General features: G+C 34.4%; 1 protein-coding gene across 6 annotated transcripts in view; it reads left to right on the top strand.

Moving 5' to 3' along the window:
* Window positions 1-20,352, top strand: part of Dnah6 (dynein axonemal heavy chain 6) — a 243,015-nt gene that overhangs the window by 41,680 nt on the left and 180,983 nt on the right. For 5 of the 6 annotated variants that reach the window (XM_087204323.1, XM_087204322.1, XM_021258241.2 and 2 more), the window contains 7 exons: window positions 2,398-2,665; window positions 5,094-5,228; window positions 5,314-5,434; window positions 6,113-6,230; window positions 7,652-7,820; window positions 8,277-8,393; window positions 10,221-10,421. In XM_087204323.1, the coding sequence (XP_087060449.1) occupies window positions 5,148-5,228; window positions 5,314-5,434; window positions 6,113-6,230; window positions 7,652-7,820; window positions 8,277-8,393; window positions 10,221-10,421 (807 nt within the window). In that variant the 5' untranslated portion in view covers window positions 2,398-2,665; window positions 5,094-5,147. Of the gene's footprint in view, window positions 1-2,397; window positions 2,666-5,093; window positions 5,229-5,313; window positions 5,435-6,112; window positions 6,231-7,651; window positions 7,821-8,276; window positions 8,394-10,220; window positions 10,422-20,352 lie in introns of those variants that run through there. The other variant, XM_087204324.1, reaches the window with a different exon arrangement.

The following is a 20,352-nucleotide window of genomic DNA, read 5'->3' as shown; positions in this document are numbered from 1 at the left end:
CCTTCATAGTTCTCTCTGGCTTGAGATTCTCACAGGGCCAAGAACTAAGGGTACCTTCCTTTACACAAATATCTCAGTCTCCAGGTCATCCCTTCATTCTAGCAAGAATGCCTTTGGAACCTGCCTGCACTGTGGCTGGTAGTGGCTAGAGTGAGCACCAAGCTGCCCTCCACTTCCCCTGTGTAGTCTCCAGACCCACACAGCCAGCAGTGTGCAATTAGGGTGGCCAGCTTCGGTTCTTTTTCTTGCTTCCCCTACTTCTGTCTTTTACCTGTTTGCTATCTTATTCAGGTCATATTCCTGTGGGAAGGGGTTATTACCTCCTTGTTCAGAAATGCAACCACTAATGTCAGTGAACGCCTTAGGGCAAACGAGCATGGTGGAATCTAATCGGAATGTTGATTCTCAAGTGATGGTATGAAAAAGCTCACCTTAATTCTCCCTTACTACCATGTTGTTTGTTTGTTCAGTGATTCACAAATATTGTGTATCAGGATCAGCCCAGCAGCTTGTTAACCTAGAGTCTCAGAATACTCGAAGATTATGAGTCTGTGATTGACCCAAAAATCTAGATTCTTAACAAAAGCACAGGTGATTTTGATACGGTCTTTGAAAATGACTCATGTGTGTTCATTTGCTCTGTGACAAATAGAGGTATGTAGAGAAAAAGCATAATGGCTTGAAAATGAATGTCTTGAATAGGAAAAAAAAAAAAAAGAAAGAATTTATAAGTGGCATTGAGTGCCAACAAGTTGAAGTTCAACATTATAGACCATGTCTGCCACCTTCTAGAAGTGTTGTCAATAGCAGGTAGACAGCTCTTTGCTCTTTTTTTGAGGCTGGTTTGATGTCTGACATTAATGAAACACCGGAAGTTGATTACTATTTGAGTGGCAAGTTTCGCATTTTATAAAGAATCACTCCAAGAATATCATAATTATATCTTCAGGTACTGACAACAGAAACAGGAAAACATTTAAAATATTTTCCATATGCCTCAGAGGACTGGGCAATGCCTGACATTTCCCCCCAGGCATTTCTGATGTGAGTTAATTAGAACACAAACAAAAGGTCAGATGGTGGGGTCAGGTCAACCAAAGCAGGTTGTGGCCCCACCAGAGGAGGAGAGCTCATTGTCAGTCCCTCTTCCACTCAAATATAAATATAAATATATATAATTTTTCTTCTTCTTACTCAATTTTCTTAAAGCAAAAATAGAAGATAAAAACTAAAAATGATTTATGCCAGTGGCCCTTAGTTTTTTGATTAGCAGACCCAAAACTTATGAGAATTTTGTTTACTCCCTTCCAAATTGATCACACACATGTACATGACTTTATATGCAACAATTTTGGGTATTTCACAGATGGTCTGAAGGATGTTCTAAAGAGCCATGGATTCCAGGTTCCAAACACAGAGTTAAGAACTGGAAGGGAATATAGACATGGGAAACAGTTGATTTTCACTAGAGTGCTAGTATCTAACCTTTGTCTGTTATACATATTACTTGAAACAATTTGAGGTTTAATTTTTGCACTCAATTTTTATCTCATTATTCTAAGGCTTAGAATCTAAATTCTTCATCAATGTTATTTTCCTAAGTCTCTAGGTATATTTTAATCAGGTGTTATATCATAGTTAACACTTGTTCTATTATTTTTAAGTTGCATATAGTATTTCAGTGTTATAGCTAAAATTACAGAAAATATCTTGGTACTGGAGATAAATTCTTGTTTAAATAACTTTTACAAAGTTAGCCCTTTCTGTTCTCATTACTTTTTTCTTGTACCCCATTCCTGTTTTCATGTCTTTCTTGCCTCTCTTTACTTGATCTATTTTCTGCTATGCATACATTTGTGGAGTGCCCTTGGTGATGGTTCACGAAGACGTAATCTTAAACTAAACAGTTACTCAATAATATTTATTTTATGTGTGATGAATTGGACATATATTTTAGCTTAATTTGGCTCTTGTTTCTAATTTTATGTAATTCATGTTTTCTTTCATCTTTCTCATAATTCTGTCATTACCGAGTAGCTTAAAACTCTTATGCTATTAAATTTGAATAGTTTCTAAAAAGTTAATAAGAATTTAGATCAGGATATGTATAGTAGATTTGCTTTATTTTAAAAATCATATCACTGTAATTAATGATCAAGCACATTGCCAAGGTTGTGCAATCCTTAAAACAGGCTCACATCTTGTTTAAAACCAGCTCCCCCTCCTTTTCTTGAGGAATTTACTAGATCTGAAAATACTGTAGTTGGTTTAGAATTTTTAAAGCTTAAATAGTACTTGTCTTCAAAAAATTTATCTCTTTGCCACTAAAAAGAACTTCAATTCCTTAATTTGGATCAAATCATTTATTCATTTGTCTCAATTTTTATTTGTTCGTAGAGTTGTAAGTTATGAAAACATCAACAAAAATGACTACTATACTATTAGCCAAAAGGCAGTGACACACGTTTACAATGATGACATTGAATTTATCAAAATTGATCGATGGGAACAGGAATATCTATATCACAGAGAACTCACTAAGATACCCATATTTTCACTTTTCCGGAAGTGGAAGGCTTTTAGTGTATGGAAGAAGAATGTCCGCTCCAAGAAAATCACTGCATGTCGAAATTCTCTACAAAAGAATTTGTTCATTGTTAATCCTGTATGTATTTATTTTTCATATTTTAAAAGAATTACAGAAAAAGAAAGTGTGGCTCTATTACAGGTGTTGGTATAGACTGTCCCTGAAATAGAATTTTTTAAAAGAATTCAAGTTTCATCCTGTCTTATCATTTAGGAGTCTGGCAATCTAGTGGTGTTTCTGCATTTTCAACTAGGGTTACAGAAGTGTAGAAAGCCTTGCACAGGTCCCCTTTAATAAGAAGCAACCTAAGGGCCTGGGTTTTGTGATCTCCTTTGTTGTTGATCACTTTTAAACACACTGGGTGGCAACCCTATTACCTCTCCTCTCATCTTTGAGACACTTGGGACTTTATGGTCCAAAATAATGTGGGGCATGTTTTCATTGACCAGTAGGGGTACATGGATTCAGACAGCAGGGGAAGACTTTCATATTTACTTTGGATGATGGGGTGATCATAAAAAATGAACATTTAAAAGGATGCATGGCCATATTTAAGTTCTACCCACTGAATTTCAACTTGCATTACAAGATTTCTACTTGGTTCCTTAGAAAGAACTGAAATTAGCACTACTGTCATGCTCAAAGAACTGTGTCTTTAGCTGTCTATTTCTATGATACTGAGGTACAACCTTCAAGCTCCAAAGCCTCAAATTTACTATTTATTTGTCTTTTCCTTCATGTTGCTATGGTAATCTGAAAGGCTTTTATCAGTGTGTCAGTCATAAAATAAAAGAACACTCAAGGACTATGGTTAACATCGATATTACATAAGTAATAGTACATAAGATACACCACCTCGAGTCATCCATAACATTGAGCCTTCTGGGTTATAAAAAAATAATCTAGTCCTTTGTAACATCAAATTCAACCCTTAGACCTCTAATTTTATTAAGGATCTATTAGTCATTTGAAACTATCTTACCACATTTCATATTTTATCATGTCTTGAATGTTACAATTATCATTAATTGTTAATTTTGTAAATATGCAAAAGTAATACTTATTGAATTTGTCTTTAAAATTACCTCTCTCAGTCCTCAAGTCTTGTTCTTTTATTTTCTGTGCTGAAAGTTGTTTTCCCTGTCCACTATTCATAACAGTGGTGTTTTGGCCACCATAGTATTCCCTCTTAAATTTGGTCCTAGCAGTCTAGAAATTTCTCATCCTTTTAAGCTAGGATTGGCCTAAATAACAGACTCATTATGGGAGTTTAAATATTTTAGGTTCTAACCCACACATTTACCACATATCCTATATTTACGTATAAACTAGTTAGCTACAATGGCTGATTCTTGTAGATGAAGTTGAAAGAACAAATACTGGAGTTGTGTTTGAAATATTTGTTTTTAAAATAACCAACCTATCCCTACCTTTTCTTAAAACAACTTTATGAATATATAATTTGTTTGCTAACACAATTCACCTATCTCAAGTATACAGTTTAGTGATTTTTAGTGTATTCATAGACAATCAATAATCACCACAGTCATTTTTAGAACATATTCATCATTCCAAAAAGAAACTCCAATGCCCATTAATGTTTATTCTGTATTTCTCCCTGACTGTTCTATCTTCCCCTAGTTACACACAACTAGTAATCCAAATTGTCTCCATATAGATTTGACTATTCTGTACATTTCTTATAGATGGAACTACATAGTATTTGGACACTTTCTGACTGGCATTTTTCTACTCAACATAATGCTTTCAAGATTTATGTTGTAAAAATAGCACTTCTTTTCATTGGCCTTCTTTTATATAGTTATATAGTTATATAATTTTTATTTATCCATTTGTGGCTATTTGGGTTGCTTACCCTTTTGGACAATTATGATTGATGTTGTTAGGAACATTTATGTACAAGTTTTTGTCTGAACATGTTTTCATTTCTCTTGGGTATATCCCTAGGAATTGAATTGCTGGATCGTTAGTAACTCTATGTTTAGCCTTTTGAAGAAATATGCAACAGTTTTTCAAAACAACTTGTTACCTACTGAAAATTTAAAGTCAAATTAGCTTTGTTCTATGTTATAGCACCTTAGATTAATAGATAGTCCCATCTAGTATTATTATGACTGGATATTGGAAAGTCCTTAAGGTAACACAAAGTCTTTTAGTAGCCATTAGCCAAAACTAAAGAAAATTAAGATACTGACCAGTTTTCTGTTTTATGCCCTCAGTTTCGGCCATTAAATAACTAAAAGATATTCATGTCTCTTCAAAGTGAAATGAAAGGAATTTAGATGAATTAAATCTGGTAATTCAAAGAATTCTTTAGAAAAAAGTTTCAGAAGAATTCCTAGTCAATGTATGCCTTGTTGGTTTGGCTCCTTAACATATAGCACTGTTTGTTGCCCTTAATAACCATTTCTGCTTTCCACATGTTTTATACTTTTAAAATACAGCATTTTGAACTAAATAATGATAAATTCTTATTTTCATTCAGCATTTGCAACCAGCTCTTCTTAAAATAAATGAACTATGTTATCAAATCAGTTTCATGGGACTTTGTTATATTGAAAAATGTCACACCTACACCCTGCAGGAATTTAAGGCTGCACAAGTCATACGTTTACAGGAGGTGAGAAATTTTGTCTGTAAATATGAAGATTATTTTCCTATTATTGACACTTTGGTATCACTAATTATACATTGTCAATGTGTAGGTGACAGAGCTCCTGGAACAATTTCGAAATATGGCAAAAGATGTGGTCAGAAAGGCTTGTCAACTTGCTTTGCGTGCTGCAGGATTTCTTCCTGATGACTGTTCATTTGAACCTGAGGAGGGTATGAAGGGCAAAGAACCTGGATGTACCAGAAGTAGCAGCTTTCTAAAATATCAGCCATTCTTCTACTTTTCTTAGGTTTAAATAGCTATCCTCTTTTTCAATTGTTCCACACTTCTGCTTGATATATTATAAAATCAGTATGTCTTGTGAAATGGGAAAAACCTAGTAAATGCTGCATTTTTCTTACATTCCTCCTGCTTGTGAGTAGTATTCCTAAACTGTACACAGAATCTTAATTCATAGACAGTCTATAGTAGACTCTGTGTCTCCTTGCTTAAAGGTACATCAAACCTAGTAGTATAGACAATAGGTTTGTTAAAATTAAGAGACTGGTTGGCTCTCAGGGTTGGCCCAGGTGGCATGGACTCTGAAGGATGATGTTGCAAATGTCACTGGAAAGGAGGGTAAAACATGTTCCTGGGAAAGAGGTAGCATGATCTACAAATCGACTCCCATTAACAAGAATATTAATGGACTGTCTACAGTCTTTTCTTAAATTGGAATCTATTAATGTGAAATTCTTTTGGATAACTGGGCTGTCTTCTGGGGCTTGAAATGCTTCACAAACCAAAGGATTTTGTTATTTTTAAATTTTATTTGTTTTTTTCTTTGAATCTATGTTAAAAGAAATGGAATTTTTACCCAAGAATTCTTATTGTGCTTCTGTTGTTCTTAGATTTGGATAGAACAGTAAATGTTGAAATGCCATTTGAGTCGCCCACTTTTGGAGACTCCAAAAAAATGACATACACAGAACAAGCCAGCAAGAGGCATCACTGCATAAGGCTGACATGGTAAACAATTACTCTTTCTTTCAAGAAAAATGAGCATCCACCCTTTTCACACTCATTAAAAATTAAAAGCTAGAAGGTGAGGGATATGTAAATTTGTATGACTGTAGTAATTTTCACTCTGCATGCCCACACATCATGTTTAAGTATATAAAATCAAACCCAAAATATAATTCTTTCTAGAACTAATGTCTCATTTTAAAAAATCAAGCCCTTCACTACAGGGTTCACTAATAGTGATGAGAATTTGGGGATATGGTGACCTGAATGCGTGTCCCAGAGGCCCATCCCGCCAACTGCCACCCACAAAGCAGCTTCTAGAACAGGAAGGCTGGGAGAGACTGAAGTGTACATTCAAGGCCAAGAGCTCCTCTTGGAGGCTTTGTTTCCGTCTGGCTCAGGCTGGAGCATGCAGACCAGCAGTAGGGCAGGCTGTGCTAAGGAGAATCCAGGGACCCAGAGATCTGTGGACCTCGTTGAGGTGACTGGGAGAGTATGCTTCATCCTTTTTTTTGATCACAAAAGAACTAGCACAGTCCCACCCTACCCCTCAGACAAGTTTTTCAACTGGAAGCCAGTGAGGAAAGTTTTCCTCCATGGGCCTCACCAGGAGACTCTCAGTTATTAGCAATAGGTCTGCCCACTGCTTACCCAGCTGGTTATTGATCTTGACTTTCAGAGTTTGGGTTTTCCATTATTCTAAAGCCTCATGCAAACAAAATCACCAAAATCACCAAACATGATCTAGGAAATTGTCTATGAAACTATAAAGTATCAGGTATTGTTATTCAGTGCTCACTTAATCCAACAATTAAAACCATCTATTCAGTAAATCTTAACCATGTACTAGTTTATAGAAAATGTCTGTGTAGCAACAGAAGTCAGTGAAACAATCTCCAAGAACACCATCTGGACCTACAACATGGTAGAGACCTGAGCATCATGTGAAGAGAAGAAAACATTATTCTAAATAATCTTGCTGGTTCTATCTGCAGTCTAATCACTCAAGGAAGCATAAAATTCAAAACTTTGGGTTAACAATTTCTGTCATACAACATTTATTCCATAGCAAAAATTGCATACTTTTACCATTAAAATGCAAGCTATAGATGTTCACTTTTTAAAAAATATCTTACAGCTCTTGACAAGATGATCTAGGTGCCTTTCCTTAACAACTGTGTTATTCATCAAATAGCCTATTGAAGAGTTAGAACACTTAAAATTAATGCAGCATATTTGAATATATTTGTGCTTTAAAGGGAAGAATGTCTCTAAGAACAAATCTTCTGGACAAAAAAAATCCGTGATGTCATATAATTAGACCAAAAAGCAAGGAGAAATGATATCTTAAAATTTATTTGCTTTAGAGTCACTGTCAGAATTAGTCTAGAAAACTGAAACAGTATTTGCTTTTCCTTTTCAAGCTTTATCCATCTAAATGACTATCTAATTGAGAACACCCTGCATGTCTTAACAGTAAATTCTGCTAGCTCTCTTTTGAATTATCTCACTGACAAAATAAAACGAACACCTTCCGCAGATGTCATTCAGAAATGGATTACTGAAGAGAAGACTGAAGTCACTGACAAAAAGGTATATTCGGATGAAATTATTCAGTCAGCATTTATTGAGGAGTGCATACTATAAATTATCTGTATACTGGAGAAATAGAGAAATTTTATTTAAATACATTTCTGTTGAACTATTAGTTATATATTGGTTTTATTTCTATTAAGTATATCAACTCCATTTCTATTTAAATATTATCAATTTTATCTGCTATCTGCATTCTTAACATATTTTCTCAGTTTATTGTTTGCCTTTCCATTTTCTTGATAGCACTTTTACAAGGAAAGAATTTATGTTGCTATGTCATGGTTCAGTATTTGCATTTATTTTTCTTGCTATAGTATTATTCTCTGAAAGGCTTTCTACATGCTAAGGTTATCAGCTAATTGTATAAATTTAAGTGTATTTGTCTTTGTTTATCTGTTTTATTTTATACCCTGGTAGTAGTATCTTTATAACACTGCAAATGTGCTATTTCAGGGGGCCCCCGTGGTGGAAAAGCAGGAAGAAGATGAGTCTCTCATCCCCATGTTTCTCACAGAACTAATTCTGACAGTCCAGTCACTACTCTTTGAGCCATCTCCGGAAGACTTTCTGGTGTGTGTTTCTTCATATAATAGCCATGCAACTGCTTTACTGTCAGATGCTTGGCAGGATTATGGTTGTCACTTCTTCAAAAGGATCATAAGGAAGAGAGAAAACATTGTTTTCTCATGTCATTACCTCTATATACAAACTATCTGAAAGATTAGCACATTATCTTTAATTTAAGGCACTTCAGGCCCTTGATAAGAAGGACATGTTCTACACAAACTTTAGAATTGGCTATAGGCATCCCACTAGTGAGAATCCAAGCAATCACTGTTGTAGACATCATTTTTGAAATCTTTTTTAAAGCATGCTGTGTCTGAGAGAATTTTATTGTTTTAGTTACTTATTTCTCTTAAAACATTTTGCAGCTTAAAACAGTAACCATTTCCTAGCTCGCCTTCTATAGGTTGGGAGTCTGATAATTGCTGCTTAGCTTACCCTCTGCTTCACAGCCTCCCCAGGCTGCATTTCAGGTGTCAGCTGGTCCTGCCTAAGTCCAGGTTTGAATGGAAAGGATCCACTTCTGTGTTCCCTCAGTTTATTAGAAAAATACAGGTCTGTGCACCTAAGAACTGATATCTCTATTTTCTTGAGGATGTCAGCCAGGAATGACCCTTAGGTTCCAGAAGTCCCTTGCCACATGGCCAGCTCTATAAGCAGTTTAAAACCTGGTGGTTGCATCTTCAAAGGCTACTAGAGCATTTCCTTTAGAGTGGGCCCTATCCCTCTTTGAACAGCTGAGCTTCCAGTGATGGTTACCTCATTCAGTAACTCCAAAGCAGGGGCACTGGACTCCCATGGCTTCTCTTGACCACAAGACCCAGGTGCTTCACCTGAGATGTCTGAGGTATGATCAAAATGTATGGTGAATGTTTAAAAGCATTTACTGCAGTAAAAAAGTACATTGTTATTAATCCTGCTCAAAATGCTCCCCTTTACTTCTAACACATTTATCCCATCCTTCTCACCACTTTCTGAGGCAATTCTGGAAGTCCTCTTTTAGATGTGTCTTTATAAAGGGTGTGATCCAAGAATACAGTGAATGCTGCTGCCAAGTGTCATCCAACAGAAAAGCAGGCTCATAAAAATATTGTGATGTGTCCTCATTTGTATTCACCAGGTCTGACACTGTGACTTCTGGCTCTTCTCCAAAGCCAAAATGACCATGAAAGGTAAACATTTTGAGTGGATGCTGGACATCAAAGCAGCCACAACCTGTGACTAAAGACTCACAACAAAGGACTTCCAGAACTGCCTCAGAAAGTGGCAAAAACAATGGGATAAGTGTATTTAAATTGAAGGGGAGTATTTTGAGGGGATTAATAGCAATGTGTCTTTTACTTAATACATTTTTTAATATTAAAATTCACCAATCATCCCTCGTTGGTGCCTCTGTGCTGCAGATGACACAAGGAAGGCTCTCCCTCAGGCACCTGGATGTCCTTTGCATCCAAATGACCAGCCTCTGAAAATTCCATACCCTTCTCATTTCCTGTTGTAGGACTCTGTTCCACACGTGGATATTTTAATTCCTTCCCAGTAAATCAGCATATTTGTGTGTTCACATCAATACAAGTTTTTACTAGTACTTTGTTTCAAATATGGATCTTATCACAGTGTGCTGCAATTTTTAAAATCTGCCTCTTTCTTGATTAGAAAATATGTGTCTCAAAAGCAGAACTATGTCTTATTTGTCTTATACTCAGAAGCAACATAACACCTTGCTTGGTTGAATAAATTATTTATTTTTTAGCATTTCAGAAAATTCAGAAAACATTCATAGATATAATCATCAGGTATTTACATTTACATTTATTCTTTTCTCTCTAACAGGATGGTATTTCTGGTGCAATTAACTGTTTTCAAAACACTGTGTTATCAGTCCCTAATCTCCTGGCTGACTGGTATTTCGATGCTTTCACCAGCCCTTATATCAACAACAAACGAGAGGAAAAAACCTGTGGCACTGGGCCAAGCTTATCAGCTGTGTTTGATGATGATAAGAATTTTCACACAATTGTCTTTCAAATAAAGGTATATTTTCTTTAACTAAAACTATTTCATAAGAAATTGAGCAATATGTTTTTTCCCTGTCTTATCTTTAAATGTTCTATTTATGAAAATTGGAATGCACTTAATATCTAAATGGCCAAATTTGGATATAATGTTGGGACCTTAAAAAGTGTCGTATTAAGCAAGAGATAACTTTTTAAAAGCATTAAGAATATCTGGCAAAACAGTTACATACCATTGGCCAACCCTTGGCATATGATTCTAGAGAAGTAATAATAGCTACTGGGAATGCTGAGATGCAAGAGAAATTAGGATGAGTTACCAGCCAATACAATCTTTTTAATTAAAGCTATATTTTATTAAATAGTTTATGATTTATTGAAATATAGTTTAATTATTTGAGGCTTATTAGAAAAAGTGTAATGGCATCTATCCATAATCCTTCAAATGTAAGCACTATCCAAAGCATACTTGAAGACTTTGAAAATAGTACTGTATATACTCATTTTCAGCTTAAATGCACCAGTTTTTAAAAGCAAAAGCACATTTAAGAGGAGATTGATATGAGAAGGGAAAGAACAGTGCTACCCGTGTTTTCATTTCCCCTGGATCACTGGTAACCCAGTCAACTGCATAGAAAACAGGAATGTGGCCCCAGCTTACCTGCAGTCGCCTTTTCTTGGTGACACCCAAGTGCCTCCGTAATTCCCAAACTTAAAATATACCTATTTGTCAGTCACAGATGTCCTTTGTACATACACTCCTGTGTAGCTTAAAATTAACATAGTTTAAATCTGTTCATTTTATGAAGATATCATTGTAACTATCATGGTATGATTTTATTTTTTAAATTATTTTAATTGTACAATTTTCTGGGGTATGGTGTAGTATTTTGATACTTGTATACAGAATTTAATGATCGACTCTGGCTAGTTAATATTTTTCATCTCCTTAAATGTTTTAAAATATTTGATTAACATAATATTTTTATATATTTATAAAGTACAGTGTGGTATTTCAATACATGTACCAATACATACTTATCAAATCAGGACAATGTTTCCTGATATGTTTTAAAAGCAAACATAACATATTCTATCATCTGCTGTTTTCTATACCTGAATATGATGGAGTTCTTATTTTCAACTGTGTTATTTTAAATCATGAACTCAAAGTTTATAAGCTTTCACCATCTTACTTTGTCTTCCTTTTATAATTTTGACTTTGCAAATTATTTTTATTCTATCTAGATGGATTCTAATTCCAAATTTTCCTTTTTTATATAACTATTTTTTATTTATTAGTACTTGTTTGTAATTCATAATGTTTACATTCCTTGTGGGGAATTATGTACATAATATTAATTCTTAATACTTAAGGAATTAATACTTTATTCCTTAATACTGAATTCTTTTTTTCACCCCCTTTCCCTTACTCCGTGCCCCTCTTGATCATCTTACTTTTTTTTTGGTACATATTTACAAAATGGTACTTAATGTTTCCATTCCTTGTGTGGGATTGGTCCATCTACATAACTCGTCTTTATTCTTTTCTTCATCCCCTGTCCCTCCCCTCCCTCTCCCTCCATCTCCTGATCCCCTTCCCCTCTGAGAAAGATCTGTCTCCCTACTTCCCATTATCTGTCTTTTATTTTGCTCTTTATTTATATTTTTGGTTCTTCTCCACTAGTATTTGTACTAAGGAAGATACTCCACAACCTTGTTTCATTCACTACCTATGATATTATCTGATGTGATAACAAATACTTAAATATTCTTGTGCTTCATCAGCTTTCTCTCCCTTAGTCAATTATTTTCCTTTAAAATGATGACTATAACATTTGTGATTAAAAATTATATTTTCAATTGGAAGAAGCCAAGGATAATGGCAGCTATCTGAATATAAATTACTGCACCTATCTTCAAAAGATAATAAGGATTCTACAAGACAAAGAAATTAAAATAAGCAAACTTTTGTGCCTTTATCAAATAACTAGAAAACAGAGAATACTCAAATGTCAAATTACCTTTCAGTAAAGAAATATACACACATAACAATGAACGTTCTTTCTCATGCATCTGCCAAGAGCCTTAGCAGTGAAGCCACTCCTTTGAAATGGACAAAAAGGAAAGCAAGGAGTTCACAGAAATCCTGAGGTTAATTTAAGATCACAGCCAAAAAGAAGTTCACCCTATATGCAAAAATGAGTTTTAGAAAATTTTGGTAGATCAGAGAAATAACTATAGGAAAGAGATTTAAACAGGCAAGCTATTCAAGATGGCATCACTTCTAGGAGAGAAAATAAGGATAAAAAGAAAGAAGAGTCATTATTTGAATGTAGGGTGAAGTCTGGGAAATTAAGCAACTGATAAAAATGTAAGATTTTCAAGACAAGAACCAAAGAATCAGAAAGGACTCAACTCTTTTCCCACACAAAAAAACAAAATAGGTGCATATTGTTCTGCTGACAGAAAAGGATGCCCTTGAACTACAAATCTTGTAAATCATTTCAAATCATGAGCTGAAGAAATGAAAATAGACTGACTACTTGCAAAGCTACTATAAGAAGAAAATAGTGAAAATTGAGACATCTGATAAATATTCTTCTCCCCACCCCAAACAACCATTAGCAAAAGCAACATCACAAAGTGAAGTAATTATCCTCAAAGAAGCGCTTGGTTATATGGGAAGCCATATTGAATGAAAAATTCAAAATTAAAAATATTAGTGGTGGTAGAAAGACAGATACATTTCAGAAATGAAGACAAAATTACATAATGCCCAAGGGAGAATAAACCCAAAAGAAAGTTTAAGTTGACTATAGAGAAATTATAGGAAAAATAATGATGTAGAAAAAGACAGAAAAACAACCAAGAAGATGAAAATAAGATAAAGAAATAAGTGAAAAGGGTCAGAGGGAAAATAACTATATGGAATACAGGGAAATAAATAAATAACATATATACAATTGGAGTTTCTGAAAAAAGCAAAACAAGGATATGAAATGAGCATTTTTAACTTTAGTTCAAAAATTTTTTTGAATCTCTGTATTGAAAAAGCCTAATGATACCTTGGAAAATTGATCCAGAACAACTAACTCTGAAATACGTACTCTTAAAACTATTATATTTCAATGCCAAAAAAAGAATTCCTCCAAATCTCAGAGAAAATTAACCAAATAACTTACAGAGGTAAGCAAATGAGACAGGCAGCATAATTCTCAAAACAACCTATAAAGGAAGGAAGACAATAATGGAGTAGAACTTTTTTAAAGAAACTCACATAAAAAAAAACTGTGAATCAAAAATTTTTATCTAAACTGGGCATGGTGGCACATGCATATAATCCCAGCATCCTGGGCAGCTGGTGAAGGAGGATACCAAATTCAAGCCCACCCTGGACAGCTTAGTGACTTTGCAAGAACTCTGTCTCCAGGGCTGGGGATTTAGCTCAGTAGTTTCGCCGCCTGCTGCACAAGCACAAGGACCTGCATTCGATCCCCGGTACTAAAAAAAAAAAACTATTCCACTTTGGGGCTGGAGATTTAGCTCAGTGGTTCCGGCGCCTGCCTCACAAGCGCAAGGTCCCGAGTTCAATCCCTGGTACCAAAAAAAAAAAAAGAACCTTGTCTCCAAATAAAAAATAGAATAAGGCTGGAGGTGAAACTCAGTGGAAGGTTCTGAGTTCACTCCCCAGTTCTGAAAAAAAAATTATCAAGCTAAGTACTTCTTTAAGATCAAGGCTATAGAAAAATAAGCAGATTTAAACTTACAAGTATCCAGGCAATTTGGTGTTGATCAGGAATCTATTACATGATAAGTTTCATTCAGCTAAGAAATTATTTTGGGAGAAAAACTGATAGAATGTAAATGTAATTGTACATATATCTAAACATAAAACAATGGCAAGAATAAGGATGGGATCTAACATACAGATGTATGATTTAACAAAGTAGAAATCATAAAACTTTAAAAACAGAAAAAGGCCAGGGATTTAGCTCAGTGGTGCCATGCCTGCCTGGCAAGTACAAGGTCCTGAGTTTGATTCTCGGTACTGAAAATAAATAAATAAATAAATAAATACAGAAACAGAAGGGAGAGAATAAGATGAAACTAGAGTCTGTTTATAGTTTGATACAGAAATAACAGGTGGGAATGAAGACCATCAATAAAAGCCAACAAATCAAATCATGAAAGGTTAATGAGGAAATAGCATTTTTAAGCGCCATTGGTGTTTTTTAAAGATAAAGATATTATGCAGAGTAAGAAACACAGAAAACAGCCATAAAACATATTTTTTAAATGTGAGCACACTGAGACCAAATATGTCAGTAATAAAATGAAATGTGGGTAAGCTCAATTTATCTATTAAAAGAAAAAGATTTTTTTTATTTGGTTCACAAGGCAAGAGAAAACAATATGCTGGAGAGAAGAGAGAAACCTAAAACAAAGTGACTCACAAAGGCTAACAATGATGGACTGCTCAGTGGCATAGAGACTTGTGATCCTGTGGGACAAAGAACCCCAAGACTATCATCACGTTCTGTGATTAGGAGACCTACCAGGACTCAGCATATAGCTGTACTCAAGGCTGATTTATTATAAAGAAAGGATATAAGCAAGATCAGCAAAGGGAAGTAGTACATGGGTAAAGTCCAGAGGAAACCAGGCACACGCTTCCAAGTGCCCCTCACCCAGTAGAGGCACAGAGAACCGCTTAATTTTTCCAGCAAGGAGTTGGGGCCACACATGAGATACTCTCTAGCAGGGAAGCTCGTTAGAGTCTCAGTGCCCAGGCTCTTATTGGAAACTGGCCACAAGGCACTCTCTGCCTAGCAAGTACCAAAATTCTAGACTCCCAGAAGGAAAGCAGATTGCAGCACAACCACACTAGTTCACAAACAGTGAGCCACTCTTCCCAGTTAGAGCATGGCAGGAACACTTCTGAAATTTAGGCGTCCACACTGCAAATAGGGCCTCTCTGAGGATAGCAATTTCAAGCCTGCTATGTTAATTTTCTTTTGCACATCTTGATATTTAGAATATAGTTTGTCAACAAGCATTAAATGTGACAAAGAGGCTCACCTGTTTTAAAAGCCACAATTTGTAATTAAAATATAATAAGTTAAAAGTTTCTATGCACAGATAGCACAGGAAACACTTATAAAGCAAAGAAATGGACTGAAACATGAGTAAAGACACTAAATAAAAGACCTTAACATATATTCTCCTTATAAGAAAGACCAAGTAGAAAAAAATAAGCATGTAGAAGACCTAACATAATCAATGAGAAGTCACAGGAAATAACCATTCAAACAGAAAGAAAACTTAAAAGCCATAAGAGATTACTTGCAGACATTTATCAAAATGAATTTGAAAACCTAGATAAAATCAAGATATGAAGATATTGGCATAGAAAAGACTTTATCAACAAAACCTCAGTAGCATGGGAACTAGCAGAAAGAATCAACAACTGGGATTTCATCTTATTGAAAAGCTTCTGCACTGCAAGAGAAACTACCAACAGAGCTAACAGACAACCTACAATGTGGGAAAAATATTTTAGCAGCTGTAACTCAGACAAAGGGCTACTATCTAGAATATATAAAGAACTGAAAAAAATCAGACCCCCCCAAATTCAAAGACCCAATTCAAAAATGGGCATCTGAAATGAACAGACGTTTCTCAGACAAAGAAGTAAAAGCAGCAAATAAACATATGAAAAAATGTTCAACATCACTGGTCATTTGAGAGATGCAGATGAAAACAACACTGAGTTTCCACTTCATCCCACAAAGAATGGCTGCTATCAAGAAATCAACCAATAACAAATGCTGGCAAGGGTGTGGAGAGAAAGGAACCCTTCTCCGTTGTTGGTCGGAGTGCAGACTGGTACAACCACTATGGAAATCAGTGTGAAAATACCTCAAAGAACTAGGGCTGGATGTCCCATTTGACCCAGCTATTTCCCTGCTGGTTTTTTTCCCAAAAGAATTAAAAGAATCTTACCACAGAAATATATGTGTACCCATGTTTATAGCGGCACAGTTTGTAATAGCTAAAGCTTGCAAGCAGCCCAAGTGCCCATCAACTGGAAACTGGATAAAGAAGATGTGGTTTTTTTATAAAATGGAGTACTACTCAGCCATAAAGAACGAGAAACTAGAGTCATTTATAGCTAAATGGATGCATATTGAGGCCATACTCTGAAGTGAAATAAATAGAACACACATGTGTAAATACCAAATAGTTTCTCTAGTGTGAGAAACTGAGAGTGTAAATAAGGATGAAAATGATTAAAATGAATAATTGATAATTTGAAATAGGAAAAGGTCCAAAGGGGTAGGGGTGGTGGGAGAAGATGGGGAAAGGAAAGAATGGAAAGGAAAAATTATGCAAAAAGAAAAAAAAAGGAAACGAAGTATGTAAATAAGGAAGAGTTTAGGGGTGAAGGGCACACAGGGAATGGGGAAAAAATAAGAACCAAGATACATCATGTACAGGTACAAGCACCCAAAGATAAATATAAATGTATTGTATATCTAAAATGTACCAATAAAATAATTTAAGAAAAAAAAAACCAAGATAACTTGTGGATATTGTACCAGTATACACAAGAACAAGAGAAAGTTACACCCTACATAAAGTACGAGGACCAAATGGTTTCACAGAGGAATTTTACCAGATATCCAAAGACCAGATACTCATGGTGCTATATAAATTGTTCTAGAATACTGAAAATGCTTGGTAGAGGAAAAAAAAAACTCCATAATAGAAGAAAGAAGGCAATATATAACCTAATAAGAAATGTTTAAAACCCATATGTAAAGGGCCAGGGATTTAGCTCAGTGGTTTCACCACCTGCTGCACAAGCTCAAGGACCTGAGTTTGATCCCCGATACCAAAAAAAAACCAAAACAAAACAAAAAAAAAAACCTCATATGTAGAAAACTTTAAATTTTTTATTTTAAATCTTCTGGAAGACACAAAAATAGAATTGGATAATTATTCTTAGAGGGGATGACTCAACATAATGAAGATATCCTTTTTCTCCAAGCTGATTTATAAATTTAGCACATGTCAATAAAAATCCTGACAGGTTTTTCATGGAGCTAGACAAATTTATAATAAAGTGCAATTATAGTAAACACACATAATAAATCATAATTTATTGAATAAAAAATATGGTATCTCAAATCACTGAGACAAGTACAGAATTTTTAATAAATGAACCTAGGACAATCAACTAGCCTTACAGACAAAGATAAAATTAGATCCATAGCCCTTGGTACACAATAACACATGAATCAGGTACCTAAAAGTAAGATACAACCATACAGGTACTAGGAGAAAACATGAGTGAATTATTCTGTAATTTTATCCATAAGAAAATGTTATCTGTAACTCAAAATATAGATACAATGATAGGAAAATTTGATTACATAAAAATAAACAACTTTTGCAAGGTCAAAAAATTACTAAGTAAAAATGTAATGAAAAACTGGACAAATCCTTTTGAATCACATAATAGCTAAGGGCTAATATTTTTAATACATGAAGAACTGTTGGAGTTGGAGAAAGGAAAAAGACCAAAACTAGGTAGAAAAAAGATAAAAATGTATGATCAAAAATTCATCCAAAAAATAGTAACTAAATATATGAAAAGATATTCTACCTTACTCATAAGATAAATGCAAATTAAAACAAAAATGAAGTAGCATTTCTCAACTACCAGATTAGTAAAATTAAAAACTAAACCTATACATTCTATTGGCAAATCTATGGGGAAACAGCCTCACACTTTCACTGGGGGAATGCAAATAATGGAGAATTTTTGCAATATATAACCAAATTGTATATGCATTTTTCTTTTGACTCAATAATACCACATTTAAAGTCATACCCTGAAAATATATCATTAACACAAAATTATATATGCATTTGGTTATTTGCTACTATTTATGACTGTAAAATATTGGAAACCACCAAAATACCTGTGGATGAGAAATTGATTGAATAAACTATGGTATACCCAAACAAAGGAATGCTATGCAGCTGATCAAAAAAATCAGGAAAAAAGCTATTAAGTAATATGAAGTGATTTATGGGACATATTGTTAGGTGAAAAGGCAAAATACAAAAGAATATCTATCATACACTCATTTTCAAGTCAAAAATAAGGGGGATTAAGGGGAAATAAACCAGATACTAAGGAAATTTGTTGCCTAGAGAGATAGTAGAAATGGTTTAAAAAGGATGATGATAGTGGGTATGGAGTAGAAAAGATGCAGAAGTAACTATTTCTGAGTATGTTTTAATTTGGTTCTAAAAATATCAACAAGAGTGGAGAGCAAAGTTCTAAAATAAAATACAAGCAAACACAAATGAACCTGATTGTATTTCAGATGCACAACAAACCACACTGAAAGGAAGGCAGAGAAAAACTAAACCAAGTAACTGTTGAACACAGTATTTAGACCATTATCCCTATGCTAAAGACAAACATTGACTCTTGTTATAAATTTGTTTTTTGATGTGGTATATTAGCATATATTGACAATTTTGAAACTATTTTCTGTATAATCTAGAGTTGACCAAGTAAGAAAATATATTGTGGATGATGGAATAGAATTACTCATCCTCAGAGAGACAGTTACGTGTCTCCTTAGGACAATCGAACATCAAATAAATCAAGATTATAGCAATGAAATGAGAATCCATATTGTGAATTAATTTAGTTTAGTAAGAAGGAAGACTTTTTCCTTCAGTAGAATGCAACCAATAAATGTGGAAGGAAAACAAATGGAAAAATCACCACAGCACCATCACAGAAATAGGCAAGAACCTCCAAAATATATATCCTAAAAAGAGAATGCAATAGTCCTAAGTAGAGATTTTTCAAAAGAAGACATACATAAAAAAAGAGAAGATATACCTATGGCCAATAAGTGTATGACTCAACATCCCTTTTCACAAGGGAAATGCAAATCAAACGACAATGAGGTGTCACTTCACCCCAATAACTTATCAAAAAGACAAGTGCTTGCAAGAATTTGGAAAAAAGGGAACTCTTGCACACTGTTGGTGGAAATGTAAATTATCACAGCTATTATGGGAAACAGTTACCTCAAAAAATTAAAAATAGAACTACCATATGAGCAAGTAATCCCACCACTGGGGGAGATTTGGATTTCATTGAAATGAAAGGAAATCAGTGCATCAAAGAGACATCTGTGCTCCCATGTTCATTGCAGCACTATTCATGATTGCCAAAATATGAAATTAACCTAAGTGTCCATCAACTGCTGAATGGATAAAGAAAATGTGGTGTTTATTCACGAGGGCATACCCTTCAGGTGTAAAAAAAATAGTGAAAAAATAAATAAAAACAATGAAATCTTGTCACTTGCAACAACATTGATGGAAGTAGAGATCAGGATGTTAAATAAAATAAGCCAGGCACAGAAAGACAAGAACTGTATGATCTCCCTCATATATAGAATCTAAATAAATTGATCTCATAGATGTTAGAGTGGAATGGTGGTACCCAAAGGCTAGGTAGAGGATTGGGAAGAGATTGATCAATGGGTACTAAGCTACAGTTAGAGAGAAACAAGACACTCTGATGTACCATTGCATGGTGGCATGACTGTACATAACAATTATGTATTATATAACCTATAATCTCAAGAAGCTAGACAAAGTGATATCGAATGTTTTCACCATGAAGAAATGATAGGTGTTTGAGGAGACAGATGACCTAACTTAAATATTATACAAGGTGTATACATATCAAAACATCTCATGAAACCTATTAATATGTAAAATTTTATGTCTTTATATATCAGTTAGAAATTAAATTACAATGAACATGCAAAAGTATGATGAGAAACAAGATATTTACATGGGTCCAAAGCATCCCTTCATATTTATATATTTCAAAGGAGAAGTAG

Source organism: Heterocephalus glaber, unplaced genomic scaffold, assembly GCF_053883595.1.
Source record: "Heterocephalus glaber isolate CG9 unplaced genomic scaffold, H.glaber_assembly_v1.0 deba00000470, whole genome shotgun sequence".
Lineage (NCBI taxonomy): Eukaryota > Metazoa > Chordata > Mammalia > Rodentia > Bathyergidae > Heterocephalus > Heterocephalus glaber.
This window is presented reverse-complemented; position numbering and strand designations above follow the sequence as displayed.